Below are 16,347 nucleotides of genomic sequence, written 5' to 3'. Positions count from 1 at the left end.
TGGGTCTGTCGCCATGTGACTACGGTAATAACGACGGCATAAAATTCGTAGAAAAGTAAAATCAAAGCGCAAATACAGGAGAGTTTCGGTTGAGGGGGTTGAATTTGAAAACAAAAAGAGAACGTCACGAAATTGACTTAATTCCCTATTGTTGTTTTGGTTTTTTACTTCACGGGGTTTTCTCGATTTTCCGGGGGTGGAGCAAACAGCTGATTCGACTGAAGAGAGAGAGAGAGAGAGAGCTTTGAATGGGTTCCACTTCCAGGGCCTCTCACTCTCTTCACGGAGAGAATAGAGCAGTACCTTTGGAGCTTAACCCACATAGCCGATGAGGTCTGAAGCCTGGCCATCAACGAAAGGAATCTTTAGTCGTTGGAATACACTCGGGCGTCGTGGACACAACTGAAAACGTTCTGGCGCCGGAAACTTGCACGTGGCAACGGTACTTGGTCCTTTAGTCCCGTTCTCTCATCGCCGCCGTGCGCGTGTGTTGGTGTGCGTTGGTGTGACGGATTGCGGCTGTATGAGTGTATCATCGCCAGCTGTAAATGTGAGCAATTGAAAATGTGTTTCAGGCAGAAGTTGTCCTTTTATCTATGCGAAATTAAGTCGAATCGACAAACACATCTACGCTTTGTGTGTGCGTGAAATGTAAATGTGTGCCAAGGCTTAAGAATCCGCTACAGAGACGCGTCATCATCTCCTTTGTCTGCTGCCTTGCGGCATTTCTCCATCCTTATTTACTTTACGCTTTTTCTCTTCTCTCGCACTTTTTGTTGTGCAGGGCAGGCGACCAAGAAAAACTGCTTGCAGAATCCAGAAAAAATATATGAAAATTTGATGGGAATATAAAGTTAGCCACGTCGCTCACATTCCACTTAACGGTCATTGACGCTCCCCTTTTTTGGGGGAACACGTTGCATGCCCCCTTTATTTCCATCGTCGCTGCACGATTTGCATGCAATTAGGCTCTTGAAAGTTTAATCGCCGTGGATGGAATAATTAAGCCAGGCATACGCCAACGACACCGTAACCATTAAAAGTAGGCAAGCAAAAGTTTCAATTGTTGACAGTTCAAGTTGGAATAAGCTAAGGCCAGGGGCCACCAGTTATTACCTACTCTTGGCTGACAATTTAGTCAGAAATTTCCCTTACATTTGCTTGTTATATTCCGTTCTTCTATTATTCATAGATATTCGTTGAGCATGTGATTGGATATTGCTTACACTCGAAAACTTATGGTGTTCACGCTATATATTTAGCAATACCATTTTGTGGTTATAATATATATCTACACTTGTAGCTTGTTAATATATCAATTCGAATTGTTTTGCTTTTTAGTTACTGCTTTTTTAGTAATACTTTTCCTTTTTCTTGCGTAACATAAAGTGTAGGTCATATTGCTTTCCTTCTTCTATTGAAATTAAATATTCATATTTCGTATTACTTTACTTTACATCTCTTTTTATTTCATTGGTCAAAAACTTGACCGCTTAATTCTCTTACCAAAAACAATAAAAAAATATGGTTCTTAAGCCTCGGGCAATTTTAAATTTTTTCATTAATTTGAATTTCCAATGAAAATAAAAATGTCCTTTCGCAGTCCTCAGTAAATACAAACGAAAAATAAGTTGTGAATCCTTAATAATCTCGTGTGGATGGTAGCAAATTCTGTCGGAATGAAAAACGTGAAATAACAACATAATACAAAATATAAAGCATTCTTATTTATTCGAAGCCCATCAAAAAAATATGAACGCATATACACGAAAGCGCCGATTTAAAATCACCAGTAACAATAAAAACAAAAATTAAACAAATAAAATGTAGCAACGAATCAATTTATAACAAAGAATCTATCGAAAAACGGAAAGCAACGACAACGAACAAAGGCAAATATAAATGCTGAATCCCGTGAAAAGTGAAAGCAATTGAAATTCGCTTCAAAACATGAAATAAAATATTTCTCGGTGCAGGATATATGAAAAATCAACAGAACGGTTTCCCAATAGTATATGTGTACCCATAAGTGAGTGCGTGTGCAATTGTGTGAACACCTACAAAGAAAAGAAAAGCGGATACGTCAAATAGAGGAGAAAAAGGATACGCGAGCTTAAAGTTAAAGAAAAACCAAGCAAACCGAAGTCGAGGATTATTTTCGCCAACAGTGGAAACAATAAACCTGCCAGTAGTCATAAGAGCAGTAGCAATATACATGGATGCGTGTATATAGATCTGTGACTTTCATTTGGTAAGTCAAGCAGAAGGAACAGCAGCTCTGCCATAAGCTGAAGTTGTCAATTTCGCAAAGCTGGGATATGCCAAAAATAAATAATCGTGTCCACTTGCCCTGGAAGATCATCGAATGATTTACCCATCACGGCGAACTCTCAGTCCCTACTCAGATCAATCACATTGTTTCCTAATTTACCCGGCGTCAACAAAAATAAAATCAATTCAATGAAGATAAATGAGTTCAAAGTAAAAACCGAGACGCCAAGCGTCTATATATAAATTCAGGACCTCATCCCCGCTCGGTTTCCACTTTCTTTCCGCACTGGCGATTGGCAGCGGTAATAAGCGATTACGATGTCATAGATCTAAATCCATGTCGCTACAAGGACAGTCACGTGCGTTGCTCAAAGGCAGCCGCAGGACCTTAATAAGTCGCAGGTGTTCCGTCTTCAAAGATTCTAGGAACTTGGATGCGGATACGGATAAGAATAGGGCCATCGACTGGCGACGACGTCGCACATTATAAGAGCTGGGGGTGGCGGCCATAATTTACCTCGCTGTCATAAAAAGTTTCAGCTTATTACTCATACGCCCCCGCGGCCGCAAGCTGATGAGCAGGAATATCATATTAATCATTTTGCCAATGATTGGGATGATTTCTCCTATGCTCTCCCCACTTTTATATCTGGCTTTATATCGATTTGGATACTTGGCTATGACAGACACGCACATGAAATTGCGCCTCAAACACCTGAGTTCCTATTTTTAGTTGGCCCAGCTGTTGGGCTTTCCCTTTTGCTACTTGGCCAAAAAAAAAGTGTGTTCGGTTTCCCGAAGAGTGCATAAATTAACTCAAATAATTATGCAGATTTTTCCCGTGCGCAAATAAACGCGCCAGACGAAGAAAGACGAGCTTGTTTTGAACTTTTGAATATTTTAACGCTCCATAATTAGTCGACGGGCAGGAATCCAATTTACCCCATTCTTTGCTATTTCAGACGTGAACATTTGCTAAACGAACTTTGAACATTTATTTTCGCGAACTTTGCCTTCGCTTCATTTCAACCCAGAGGATAGCGAGTCTGAATTTAATTTAAATTAAAATTGTTATACTTTAAAGTTTTGGGAGTCTATACCAATAATCGAATAATGTTATTGAACTTTAATAGGAGAGGTAGTTTTTGTGATATCCATTTACCACATTTAGTCTACATTTTTAATTTGTTGAAATTACTACTAGCTCATATTAGTTCGACACTTTAAAATGAATATAATAGAATTTAATATAAATTCCTATATATTTATCAATTATTTAACGGTTTCTTGTTTTACTTTACCGCAGCTTTTTGTTTGTATTTACGAGCAAAATATTATTTTGGTCAACGTTTTGTAAATGTCTAATTGATATTTCCTAGTATTGATCCATGCGTAATTTGCATTGGTGCTATTCAAAAAATCGGAATATGTGCACACCATACCAAAAGGATTGTGAACAGTACCAATTAAAAATGCGATGTGCTATTATAAGCATACATTTTGCGTGAATTAAACTTTACTTATAATTATTTCAAGTAAACTAAATAAATCGGGGTTTCACGAGGTTCAAACTTTTCACAAACAAGCTAAACTAGACTTGGCCAGATTTGATTATACCAATTACAATTCTTCAGGCATACTGGCACCTTCTGATTTATTGGCCTTCATCTTCAAAGGTTCGATGTCAAACTCTGTGGCCAGTTCGTCCAGAACTGACAGAGTACTGGGAGACATTGTGAGTCCTCCCTGTTCGTCGACTATCTTCATGTGTTGCAGCTCCTTGTCACCCGGCACCATCGGTGGTTTTCCCACCTTGCTGGGCATCGCTTGTCTCAACAGCCGGTGGAAATCGGCCAATCTGTCCTCGAAGGAGGGACAAAAACGCATCGGATCGATGGCCACATAAACTTGGCCCAGATTCGCCGGAGCATTTTCCGTACTATAGACGCCACGACGCTGGATTTGATTTGCATATCGAGCACCTGTCATCACGCCGCACAGAATATCCACTGCGGCAGCCAGGCCAAAACCCTTGTACTCCGGCTGAAAGGCTCGGATTCTTTGGGCCCTCAAGGCCTCCTCCGTTGATGTGGTCTCCTTGCCATTTTTATCCAAAGCCACTAATTTGGGCACTTCCTTTGACCAGCCATTGCAATAGGATAGCTCCAGTTCATCCACCGAACAGGCCGCCATACCAAAATCAGCCACAAATTGTTCATGGACACCGGAAGCGGCACAGGCAATTGTGTTTTCCCCTAGAATGGGTTCGATTCCACCAGCAGGCACCAGAGTTGGAGCAGCATTCGTCATGCACAGACCAATCATTCGCTGTTCCAGCGCTTGACAGGCATACCATGAGGCAAATCCAATGCAGTTTGAACTGCGAGCCGAAACCCAGCCGATGCCCACTTCCCGGGCCTTTTGCAGGGCCAGATCCATGCAAAAGTTGGCCACCACGGGTCCAGGTGCATTGTGGCCATCCACTAAGGCGATGGCTTTCTTTTCGGACACAATTCCCGGCGTGGCGTCACCAGCAACAGTGCAATTCAGTAGATCTGCCGCAATTGAGGGCAATCTATGGATGCCCATGGAACGCTGTCCCATATAATCCGCGGCTATCAATGCATCGGCCATCTCACTGGCCGCCTGTTTGGGCACCTGCATGGCTGAGAACACCTGGCTAACGAATCTCTGGGCCTCCAGGACATCAACCAGCCCGCTGGAATCCTTCGTCCGTTCCGCATCCTCAAATCCCCCTGCTTGCTTCTCCCCGCCACACATCAGCAGCACCCTTTTAATATTGTGCCACATCTGATCGGATCCAGCTGGTGTATTTTGAGGCACCTCCGTATGGTCTATCCCAATACTGGACTTCTGGAGCCACTTACGCTCATTTCCAGTGGCTGCCGAGCTTTTTGGCTTTTGATTACTATTGACAAGCTTTTCCGTGGACAACTTGAGCCGCACCTTTCGAAGGGAATCCAAAAAGTTGGCCACTACCCTCATTTCCTCTGCGTTTGCTAAATGAGTGTTATCTTATTTTCTAAGTATATGTTCCTGTAGAGTTTGTTGTATTTGTCTAAGGTATAATGAGTTCCGAACTGTGTAAATTGTTAATTGCCTTTGCTTTTATAGAATTTAGTTCTGCTCACAAGTTTTATTATTACTTTTTGCTTGTATTAATTTTTATGTACAAAATGTACTTATATTTACACAAAAATTTAATACATATTAGTGGATATGCAAAGAAAAATTTACAGGGAACATTTTCAAACAAACCCCTTTGCATTCCATTGCTTCCCAACGGGTAGCTCTTGGTAACAGCTCACATTTCGCATATGAGATATACAAAAGATAAATTTTTACAAATAAGTGTACATATCCAAATGAGCTACTTTCGCATTCACCACTCGCTGTGCGTACTTGAATTGTCAGCGCAGAAACAACGAAATATCAGGACACAAATAAGCAGGGTAAAATCAAAAAGGGAAAACAAATGCGATGGATGTAAAAGCTTAAAAATGCACACAAATTGCACTGGCACAGTTAAGGATGTGTAAAGTAACCTTGAGCCAGCAAACACCAAGCAGATACATACATGTACGGATACAGATACATTTTAACGTTACCAGATGAAAATTCAGTGTTCACGGGATGTGGAAAATGTGACGGTGACCTTGTTTATTTATGTGGGCGCCAACTGGATTCACATAAAAATAAAACAGCACTTAAATTTAACACTGTCTTCTTTTTTTTTTGTATGTAGCTAATGGTTTAATATGGAATGTAAATATAGTTCGCTTGCATTTCATATTCACGATAATAAACGACCAATTAGTTTTCATGGCTATCGGTGAAAAAGATGATTGAATTAGTCAACAGTTGGGATCTGAATTTATTAACCAAACAAAAAGCTTTTTTAATATCTTTAGTTTACTTTTTATCAGGCTACCATCTCTCCATTAATAAATAATGCATATTACCCTATTAATTGCTTATGACACGAAAATCACATGCATAAATGTCTACTTTGTGTTATTCACAATAAATACAGAAACGGTTTATTTAATCTGTAAAAATCGATTTGTTTACCGAGCAATTCATTATTGAGTTTGGCACAGAAATAATGAAATACAAAGAAATCAGACAAGTCTAAAGTAATTAAAATATAGAACTTGGCCCCAAAGGTCCCAGAATCAGAAATATTTAAATTGCAAACTTTATTTTATGCGGATATAATGATTTAATAACTAATAAAAGAGACAGTAGTTAAATATTCCTTGTAATTATATATTATTTAATAACAAAATCAAATATGCTGAATACTTTACTTAGCGCTGACTTTGAATTTTCCAGATCACGATGAAATCCAGTCAGCTGGCAGCTAGTCTCGTCATCCCAGCCCTTCAGCACAGATAGTCTAGATGATCAGAAAGAAGTCGCGTCAATCCAGAGACACATCGAAATAGGTGAAGACAGTTTAACAATAGCTCGCTCAGGTCGCACAACGTGAAGCTCCACTGTGCCAGGATGGGGGAAAGTCAGCTGCTGCTGTTGCTGCGGCTCCTGCTGCTTCCTACAGTCCTCATTGGCTGGATGGACTGTGCCGGGGCCTCCACGGCGGACATCTACAAGGGCGCCCGACTGGGCCACCGCATCGTCCAGACGCGCTACGGCCGACTTCATGGACTCATCCTGCCCCTGGACAGTTTTCGCTTCCTCCGATCCGTGGAGGTCTTCCTGGGGGTGCCATATGCAACGCCTCCCACCAAACAAAATCGGTAAGAGATTTGTTAAGCGTCTTTATGTAAAAGGGGCAGATTTCATTGTGTGCACTTTATAAATCTCAAGATTTTAATAAGACAATTAAAATTATAAGTACTCTTACTGAACTAAAATTCAAATAAATTCAGCATCATTGCTTCACAATAAATCGTTAAAAAAAGACAATAATCTCAATTTCAATTTAAAAGTAGAATTATCTATTATTGCTTAGGATGAGTGCTTTTATCCTCTATTTATTTCATATTTTAGGTGTACTATGCCTAAGGCCTTCGTATTTTAAAAAGTTAAAAGAAAGTAATCAATCTCTATTATCCAGGTTTAGCCCCACGAGAGCACCAGCGCCTTGGGACGGCATCCGGATATCGGATAAATACAGTCCCGTGTGTCCGCAGCGTTTGCCCAATATCCAAAATGAGACGGCGGCGCTGGAGAAGATGCCCAAGGGTCGCCTCGAGTACTTGAAGAGATTGCTGCCCTTTCTGGAAAACCAGTCCGAGGATTGCCTGTACCTAAATGTGTTCTCGCCGGTCAATGGTAAGTGCTGAATATTTACTTTAAGAATCTACAACTGCGCTGGAAAAATACCCACAAACATGGCCAGCCGCAATTGAAGCACAAAAAGCTGCACATAAATCTCATTTAAATTCAATTAATTAAGATTAATCGTACGCCACGTAATGCCAATAATTTCTACGCAAAAGAAAAGCCAGAGCTCACGTAACCACTGCGCAAACCTTATCGCAGGAGCCACCCCACTAAGCTCACAATCCCTGGACGAGCCGGATCCGGGGGAATCGCTAATCTGAAGCGATTCCACCGCCGGAGCGCTGGCAAAATCCGCTTTGCACGCAATCGGAAACGTTTAATGGGTCATGAGCGCTCTCGGGCACTTGGCGGTGTGTTGAAAGGGAAAAACGCGCTATCACAAGTTTCAAAAAATACAACAAATAGAGAAAAAAAACTGGATTAATATATTTGTATCTTGATTGCAACACGGCTGACACAACGTTTTGTTCACTCCTTTTTTTTTTGTATTTTGCCAGCTGGGGCCAATGAGAAGAAGTTGCCGGTGATTGTGTTCATACACGGCGAGTCCTTCGAGTGGAGCAGCGGAAATCCTTACGACGGCAGTGTCCTGGCAAGCTACGGGGAAGTTGTGGTGGTAACACTCAACTACCGACTAGGAATATTGGGTAATCAAATGTTTATAAAAAATATATAAAATTCCTCTGAAATCCACATTTTAATTTCCCTTATAATGTGTAAGGTATTGGAAATATATTTAATACTCCTAATAATTTGTCAGGTTTCCTAAACGCCAATCCCAATCCACATGCCCATGCCAGAGTGGCCAACTATGGGCTGATGGACCAGATGGCCGCCCTGCATTGGATCCAGCAGAATATCCAAAAGTTTGGCGGAGATCCCAATTCGGTGACGTTGGCGGGTCATGGAACGGGTGCAGCCTGTATAAACTACCTAATGACCTCGCCTACGATGGTCCGTGGTCTCTTCCATCGGGCTATTCTCATGTCAGGATCGGCGTACTCATCGTGGGCCCTGGTAGAGGATCCAGTACTATTTGCCATCAAGCTGGCCAAGGAGGTGAACTGCACCATTCCCGATGACATCAATCGGCACCACGAGCAGATTGTCGATTGTCTGAGGGATGTGCCCCTGGAGGACCTCTACTTGGCCGACATTCAGGCTCCCAATTTTCTCACATCCTTCGGGCCATCGGTAAGTCATAAATCAATACAGCTTTCTTTTGCTACTAAAAAAGAACACAAGTTAATTAAATATGAATTAAAGATATTACTACTTCAAATCAATTTATGACGATATTTTAAATTCATAGTCAAGCCATTACGAACAACCTAAAAAAAACGTAATGCCATTTGATGCAAAGAGTTAGTCCACTCAGGGCACTCATATGAAGTCATTGATTTCGCTTTTTGTGGTACTTGCTCTCTTTGTTCGGTCCTCGCTTCAATGGACTTTATTACTTACTTACGCACCCCGCTCCTCGTCCTTGAAGGACCACTACTCCTGTCACTTACTTGCGATTCCTTTGCCCTCCTCGATTTCAATTTAGGTTGATGGCGTTGTCATACGACCCGGGCATTCCAATCTCGATATCGATGATTTAATGGCGCGCAACTCGAGGCGCTCGTCAGCGGACTCCGGCTTCCAGTCGTCCGCCGGAGGTGGTGGCGGACAAGGAGGCGGGTCGGGTGGCGGTGGAGGCGGTGGCTCCGGATCGGCGTTCGGCGGTGGATATTTCGGCGGCGGCGGGGCCGGAACGATGAACATGGGCGGTCACTATGACGTCCTGTTTGGCGTCGTTACGGGCGAATCGATTTGGCGCTTCAGTGCCCACGATATACAAAATGGTTTCGAGGGCGAGAGACGCGATAAAATTATCCGCACCTACGTCCGCAACGCCTACAATTATCACCTCAACGAGATTTTCTATACGGTGAGTGATTTTCCTTATACTATTTAAATATAAATCTTAATTGGGAATGCCATGTCTGTGGCCATAAATTTTGTTCATCAGATTTTTCTTTTCCCTCCCATTGACGTTATATGTTCTTCTTATCTGCCATCAGTTAAAGCTTAATTATTGCCTTTATCTGACCATTTACTTTTTAACTTAAAAAGTTTGCGAGTGAAAACTTTATAGACAGTTGGCAGATGAAAGAAATATGGTTCGCTCCAGTGAATCATCTATTTTTCTTGCCATTTCTCTTCGCTTTGAATATTTTATATGCAAATTAGGCACTGACTAGACTTATGGCTGCTTATGCAAATTTAATCCAACTCAGCCATTTTATGCAACACATTTAAGATGCAAACATTTTATTGTTTCTTCCAAAATTGTTCCCGTTTACTAATTTGATAAATTAACAAGGCTAAGAGGAACAGCGTCGATATTTAAGAGACTAAAGGGACGTCAAATGTAGCAATGACCTGTTTCGATTTAATACCTTGCAATTGACTTTGATTCTAATCTTTTAACCCGATTAAAAGTTCATATTTTCCCTTGGGTAATTGGCTGAAAGCAAACACTTCTAGAGCCAAAGCACAAATAGCAACAACGGCTGCAACTGAAAAAAAAAAGTTTTTAAAAGTTGGTACTCTGTTTAAGTGTGTGCGAGTGTAATTATAATTAATTCCACGTTGCGTATGGGTAACATTCGCCACTCAAACAGATACACTTGCATGCATACATAAATACATCAGTCTCATGTTTCAGGGCATTTTCAACCTTTAAAAATTTTTTACATTTGTTACTTGGCTGTTGTGTGAAAGTGTGGGTGTATTTATTTTATGCTCTCTTGCTGGCTTTTTGTTTTTATTTTTGTTTTGTGCAAGCGAGCGAAATGGAAGGCAGTTAACACGCCATTGCTGCCAAAACATTAACACGCTTTATTTGGCAAATGTGCGCAAGGACATAGGCACACACACACTGGCGCGCGTGCACATACACTAACGTACGGAATGTACATACACGTATACAGACACACATGTACCTACTTAAAAGCGCACAAGCAGCACTTAACCCAAATCACAGCAAACAGCGCAGAAAGCAGAGAAAGCATCCAACGACAACCGTCACCAGTCGACGTCTGAAACTGGAACTGAATCCGCATCTGAATCTGAATCCGTAGCTATATTTGTATCTGTATCTTAACCTCAGGCTCGGCCACCGCTCGCCGCATTAACGCACACACACATACGCACCGTGAATGGAGTGCAGATATATATATTTATTCACACGTATACATTTATCAAGAAGTCGTAAATTGCCGGGGCATATATCACGATTATACCGCTTAAGTCCGTATTTATTTTACTTCATTATACTTTTGTACAAGCGCTGCGCAATCCCACTCTTTATACTTCATAAAGCTCAATTTATATAGGTCACAGTTCAGGCCCGACTGGCATCCGCAGTCGAGAGCCAATCATGACTAATCAAATATTTTTTTTTGATACTACAAAAAGTAAAAGACCCAAAACTGATTTCCGCTCTTCCAACGAAATCAATACTCTGCCCGAAATATAAATGGTGAACCTGGTTATTCGAATAACGATGTAAATGTATTCCGCACACACAATTGTTAGAATCCGTTTCAGCTCCATATTTTTTTGTTGTTTTCTTCTTTATGATGGGTTTTCTAAATTATGCATGACATCGATTTTACAGATGCATTTTGCGGTCGTTTATTTTCCACACACACGCTGGGCAGAAATAATCATAGTGGTGGTAACAAATCCCCCTCTTGCTCGTTTTGCGGTGGCGAATGGCCACCGCAAACAAGGACTGCAAACAGTTGCAATCCGCTTGTAATCCAGCCAGGATTTGACTTGGCACACATGCAGCCAATGCAAATCTAAAATTCCCCTCGCCCTCATACACTCTGAAAAAAAGCAACAAAACTGGAGTGGCATCTGAAAATTCGGTTAATCCAAAAAAGGCCAACAACACGTGACGTTACTTCTAAAAATTGAGCAATACTTTAAAGCTTTAGATCAGTCAAAAAAGTTGGTTACATTTATTGGCAATGAAAATATTCCCTTAAAGCGGAATATTTTTCCTGTCGCCTACGTAATTATTTAATCAAGTTAAACTTTTGTTTGATCTAAGTTTATCTTTAGGACAATTTATTAGACATCCCTTAGAATATATTCCCCTTGTTACTATTTAATATTTCCCACAACTTTAGATTGCTTTTTTCCTAAAATGGCTTATGTTTTCAAAGCATTGCTTTATAAGATTAGTTAAGTGTATCAGCTTTTGAATGCGAAATCTAAAATGCATATCCTTCTGCCCCTCAGATCGTCAACGAGTACACGGATTGGGATCGAACCTCGCAGCATCCGATCAATACCCGCGATACGGCTGTGGCCGCCCTATCCGATGCCCAGTTTGTGGCACCGATTGTGCGGGCTGGTGATATCCTGGCGGCCAATTCCCCACCGCCGGTCAGCTCATCCTCGCCCGCTGGGTCGGCGGGTGCAAATGCGGCTGCCTCGACCTCGGCGGGCTCCACTCAGCCATCCGGTCGGTGCTACTTTTACGTGTTCGATTACCAGACAAAGGACGGCGACTATCCCCAGAGGATGGGCACTGTGCACGGCGAGGACTTGCCCTACATTTTCGGCGCCCCACTGGTCGACGGCTTTAGTCACTTTCCGCAGAACTACACCAAATCGGAGACGGCTCTTTCCGAGGCGGTGATGATATTCTGGACCAACTTTGCTCGCACCGGGTAAGTTGAGGGAGCTTTGCACGCTGAAAGTGCTCCTGAGTAGTCTTAGGACACCTGCTGTCCGTCCGTTCGGCACTTTTAAGTCCCACTTAAACGTCTAACTTATGCACTGAGGCAAAAAAAGTCACGCTGTCTACTTTCCATCATCGCATTAGTGTTGAAGTTTCTGGGGGGAAATATATGAGTACCACCAACCAACCCTCATTGCAAAAAAAAGGGAATAACTAAATATATTATTCTGGATTACTAAATGCATGCAATTTAAAAATGGTTATATGAATGAACTCCTTTTCCTTGAAAGCTACCATTGTTATGAAGAATGCATTATCTAATGTGCCTAACAATTTGATGACAGCGCATTTTGCACATTTTCTTTCTGTTTCCAGAAATCCCAATGAACACCATCGCCAGGACTCGTCGCTGCCGGTTTCAAAGGAGCGCAACCGCTTTCGCAGCATCACCTGGGAAAATTATGATCCGCTGCATCAGAAGTATTTGGAAATAGGTGAGCCAGAAAAAAGTTTCCCGCCTTCCCCCACACCCCCCGCCAACCAGAGCACTTTCCATGTTTTTGTGTGAATGGTTCAAACAGAAATCTTTTTGTAAGCTTCTAACGAAATGGTTGTTCGTTTGATTGTTTGCCTGTGGCAGAGGAAAACTATTTAAAAGATTAATGCCTTTGAACGACTTTACTTGCATTTTCCTTTTCAATAAGGCGATATTTTTAAATGGAATTTCCGTTGCTTGTTAATATGCAAGTGGCTCAAGCTCAAAACCATTTCTTATAATTCGCTCACTCCAAGAACGCCATCAAAATGCTGTATGGGTACTTTGGCTTGCAGTAAAAAAAATCATGGAATCCAAGCCAAATAAAAGCTACAAATTCCCAAAAATACCAAGAATACCCTAAGCACACAACCAGCTGCAAAAAAAAAAACAGGGAGAATCAAATTTAATTTGAATTTTAAAGAAGGCACTGCCCGAGCATGCTTTGCTTGCCAACAACAACAAATTGGAGGGGCGGCTTGGAGGGGTTTGCAAAAAACGAGGGAGTTAACACACAAGTACTTGAAGGAAATGTAAGTGGAAAAAAGCATCACACCATCAGCCCCACCAAGAGGAGAACAGCGAAGCCACCTGGTAGATGAAGGGCAATCAAAACGCCCAGAGAATGTCGAAACATGACCTGAAGTGAGTGGTGAGGGGTGCTGAAATCCTGGGGGAAGGCGAGAGGCTCCAAAGGGGCATAAAGCTTTATGTGTGCGTTAAAATGGCACCGTTGCCGTTCTCGTGTCAAACGTACGAAAATGTTATTAATTTCAAATTTTTCACACCTTTTGTGCGCGGACGCGACGGAAGCATGTTGAAGAATACAAAAAAGAGGGGACAAGCTATTTGCATAATGTCGCGATTATCAGATACCCTAAATTGTGCATAAATTCGCCTGCAAGCTTGTACTCAAATTGTTAAATATTTTACTCTATCCCTCAAATTAAGAATTGATACCTAGTACATTGTACTGAAAATGTATCTGCAGGTCATGCAAATGCAGATAAACTCGCAATATATATAAATTTTTTAAAAATGGTATAATATATTTTGGAGTTCTGCAAAAATCGGTATACCCACTCGACAAACAAATAAGCTAAAAAAGCTTTGACGAAGATAGCGACAGATTTGCGCGCTTAACGCTTTATAGAAATTACGCGCAGGTTATGGCAATGGATTTTCGCATTGTACACACGAGAATGGCGTTTTTATATTTTTAGTGGAGGTGAAATCCTGCCGACACGCACTTTACGCACATGTGAGCATTGAAGGACGATGCGAAACGTATCAAAAGATATGTCTGCGCTCATGTAGAGCGTTCGCCTCCTTCACTCTGAATTTTCCTCTTTTCGCCTGATTTTAATTGAAACGACACATAGCGACAGCTGACATTCTATACAGCATAGTAGCGCCCATCCTTCTACTTTACATAAGCAAGTTGAAAGGATTCCGCCGTGGAGTGGCGGACACAGTTTTCATTCGATACGCCAGGAAACTGAAATCGAAATCAAATAATGTTTGTTGGGGGAGCTGGCACAAAAGGATCTCCCGCACACAAGCGCAGCTGACACTCATATGTTCCCAAATACACTTGTACGCAAATATATTGCTCGAACTATAAGCATATCTTATGTAAAATCCGGCTTGTATGAAAGTTCTGTTGCGTAAATTATGCATGCAATATTTATTGGGATATCGGATTTGCACTTGCGATTCACGATTGCAGGAAGCTCCTTCGCCCAGTCATCATATTTTCTTATAAATGCCACCCCGTTCGTTGGGATCGAAAGTTCAAAGGTGAACGAAAGCTTTCTGCATATTTGAGAGTAATTCTTTTGCCTTTCAGAAATTTATAAATACGTGCAGCTGTGGAGAGCAGTGCTAAACTTTCACCTGTTTACTCTCAAAAGGAGTAGGTTACGAGACTCCACTTTTTTGCAGCCCAGTTTTCTAAAAAAATCGGGTTTATTAGTCTACACTATGAAAAAATATGTTTACAAACTTACCGCTTATTACAAAGATTCATTACAAATTTTTGTCAGTACATATTTCTTTTGAACACACTTATAGGAAATAATAAAAGAAAATGTAGCGTATAAAATAGTCCTTAAAAATGCGTTTTAAAACGAAAACAGGGTAAACAACCCGTTTTGCTGCAAACTTTTGGATATTTTTACCATTTTATAAATGGATCACCCCATTTAATATAAATCCATATGCTGTTGGTAACATATTCTTTCAAGGATTTTAGGAGGAATAGCTGGGGGGCCATTAAAAATTAAACAGTTATGTCGCTTTCACCCCGCCCAAGTAAACAAGACATCAAGTCCGGGAAATGAGGGTGCAGCTTATGTTGCCCAAAGATCCAGACGGAGGAGGTCCTGGCCTCAATTGAGGCAAGTGTCAGTCGCTCACCTTTTTGGCATGCAAATGACTCGAAAATGGCCCAAAAGCAAAGGCAACGGCCAAATGGAATAGTTTAGCATTAGGGCTATTTGCATGCATGCTTCGTGTGTGTGGATGAGTGGGTCTTTTGATATCTGTCACACTGTGGAAATGAAAATGAAGATGTTTACACTGCCCTGCCCTTTTGTTTACCGCCCTGCAAGCAACTCACCGGAATACTCTTTAAATTCCAGGAATGAAGCCGCGCATTAAGAATCACTTTCGGGCCCATCAACTCTCGATTTGGCTGCGCCTGATACCGGAGCTCCATCGCGCCGGTATGGAGGATGTGATAGCCCGGCACAATCTGTTCCGCAATCACGACGATATGGACCTGTACGAGGGACCCGTTAAACCGGATCCGTTTGGCATATCGACAGCCGCCGGAGCAACTGGCTCCTCATCCTCGTCGTCGTCCTCATCCCGCCTCCTCCTCGTCGATGAGCAATTGATGATGAAGAAGGGACGCGGCCTGAACGGCTCGGCCTATTTGAACGGCATATTGGGCGGTAAGTAGCCTCCTCCTAAAATCTTATGCTGAAAACAAACACAGACACGCATTTGTACGCTCGCTGCGGCTTGTCACTGTCACTTAAATACCTAAAAACAACAAATAAGACCGTCGCAAAACGGCAAACCGAGCCCAAAGGAATTACGCCTATCGCCTTTGTAGATTGTATTTCGTATTTCGGCTTCGTCCCTTTTGGCCCTTTGCACAGTCTGCATTTGTCGTTTAATACGGTTGACAAAGGCCAAGCCGTAAGGACACTTGACTGGCCTTTGAGCCTGACTTATTTAATTGCACATTCTGCGTAAGACTGACAAATTGGAATTAGGGTGAAAACTCCCTTCGATTAATGGTTTAAAGCGTTGTCACTCCCTTCTGGTTTTGATACTTCCGATGGTAAAACGGGTGAAGTTAAAATCTGTAGCACATTAAGGTTCCTTGATTAGGTAAGCATAAATTTATTTGGCAACTCATACTTCTTATTTCTCATCATATCTCAGATAGCCTCAA

The 16,347-nt window shown here is 41.7% G+C and overlaps 2 protein-coding genes across 2 annotated transcripts in view; one reads left to right on the top strand and one right to left on the bottom strand.

The window, feature by feature from the left end:
• The first annotated feature begins 388 nt into the window (after positions 1 to 388).
• The window catches only part of LOC6619292 (neuroligin 4-like), a 42,373-nt gene continuing 26,414 nt past the window's right edge, over positions 389 to 16,347 (top strand). Inside the window, exons 1-10 of the mRNA XM_032721720.1 lie at positions 389 to 550; positions 1,604 to 2,251; positions 6,628 to 7,052; positions 7,373 to 7,590; positions 8,100 to 8,249; positions 8,363 to 8,796; positions 9,152 to 9,535; positions 11,902 to 12,335; positions 12,722 to 12,840; positions 15,524 to 15,838. Coding sequence (XP_032577611.1) covers positions 6,802 to 7,052; positions 7,373 to 7,590; positions 8,100 to 8,249; positions 8,363 to 8,796; positions 9,152 to 9,535; positions 11,902 to 12,335; positions 12,722 to 12,840; positions 15,524 to 15,838 — 2,305 coding nt within the window. The 5' untranslated portion in view covers positions 389 to 550; positions 1,604 to 2,251; positions 6,628 to 6,801. The remainder of the gene's footprint in view (positions 551 to 1,603; positions 2,252 to 6,627; positions 7,053 to 7,372; positions 7,591 to 8,099; positions 8,250 to 8,362; positions 8,797 to 9,151; positions 9,536 to 11,901; positions 12,336 to 12,721; positions 12,841 to 15,523; positions 15,839 to 16,347) is intronic.
• Positions 3,779 to 5,373, bottom strand: LOC6619293 (uncharacterized oxidoreductase YjmC). Its single transcript, XM_002043474.2, has one exon. The coding sequence runs from the start codon at positions 5,275 to 5,277 to the stop codon at positions 3,892 to 3,894; it is 1,386 nt and encodes a 461-aa protein (XP_002043510.1). The 5' UTR covers positions 5,278 to 5,373; the 3' UTR covers positions 3,779 to 3,891.

Source organism: Drosophila sechellia, chromosome 3R (genome assembly GCF_004382195.2).
Source record: "Drosophila sechellia strain sech25 chromosome 3R, ASM438219v1, whole genome shotgun sequence".
Classification (NCBI taxonomy): Eukaryota; Metazoa; Arthropoda; class Insecta; order Diptera; family Drosophilidae; genus Drosophila; species Drosophila sechellia.
This window is presented reverse-complemented; position numbering and strand designations above follow the sequence as displayed.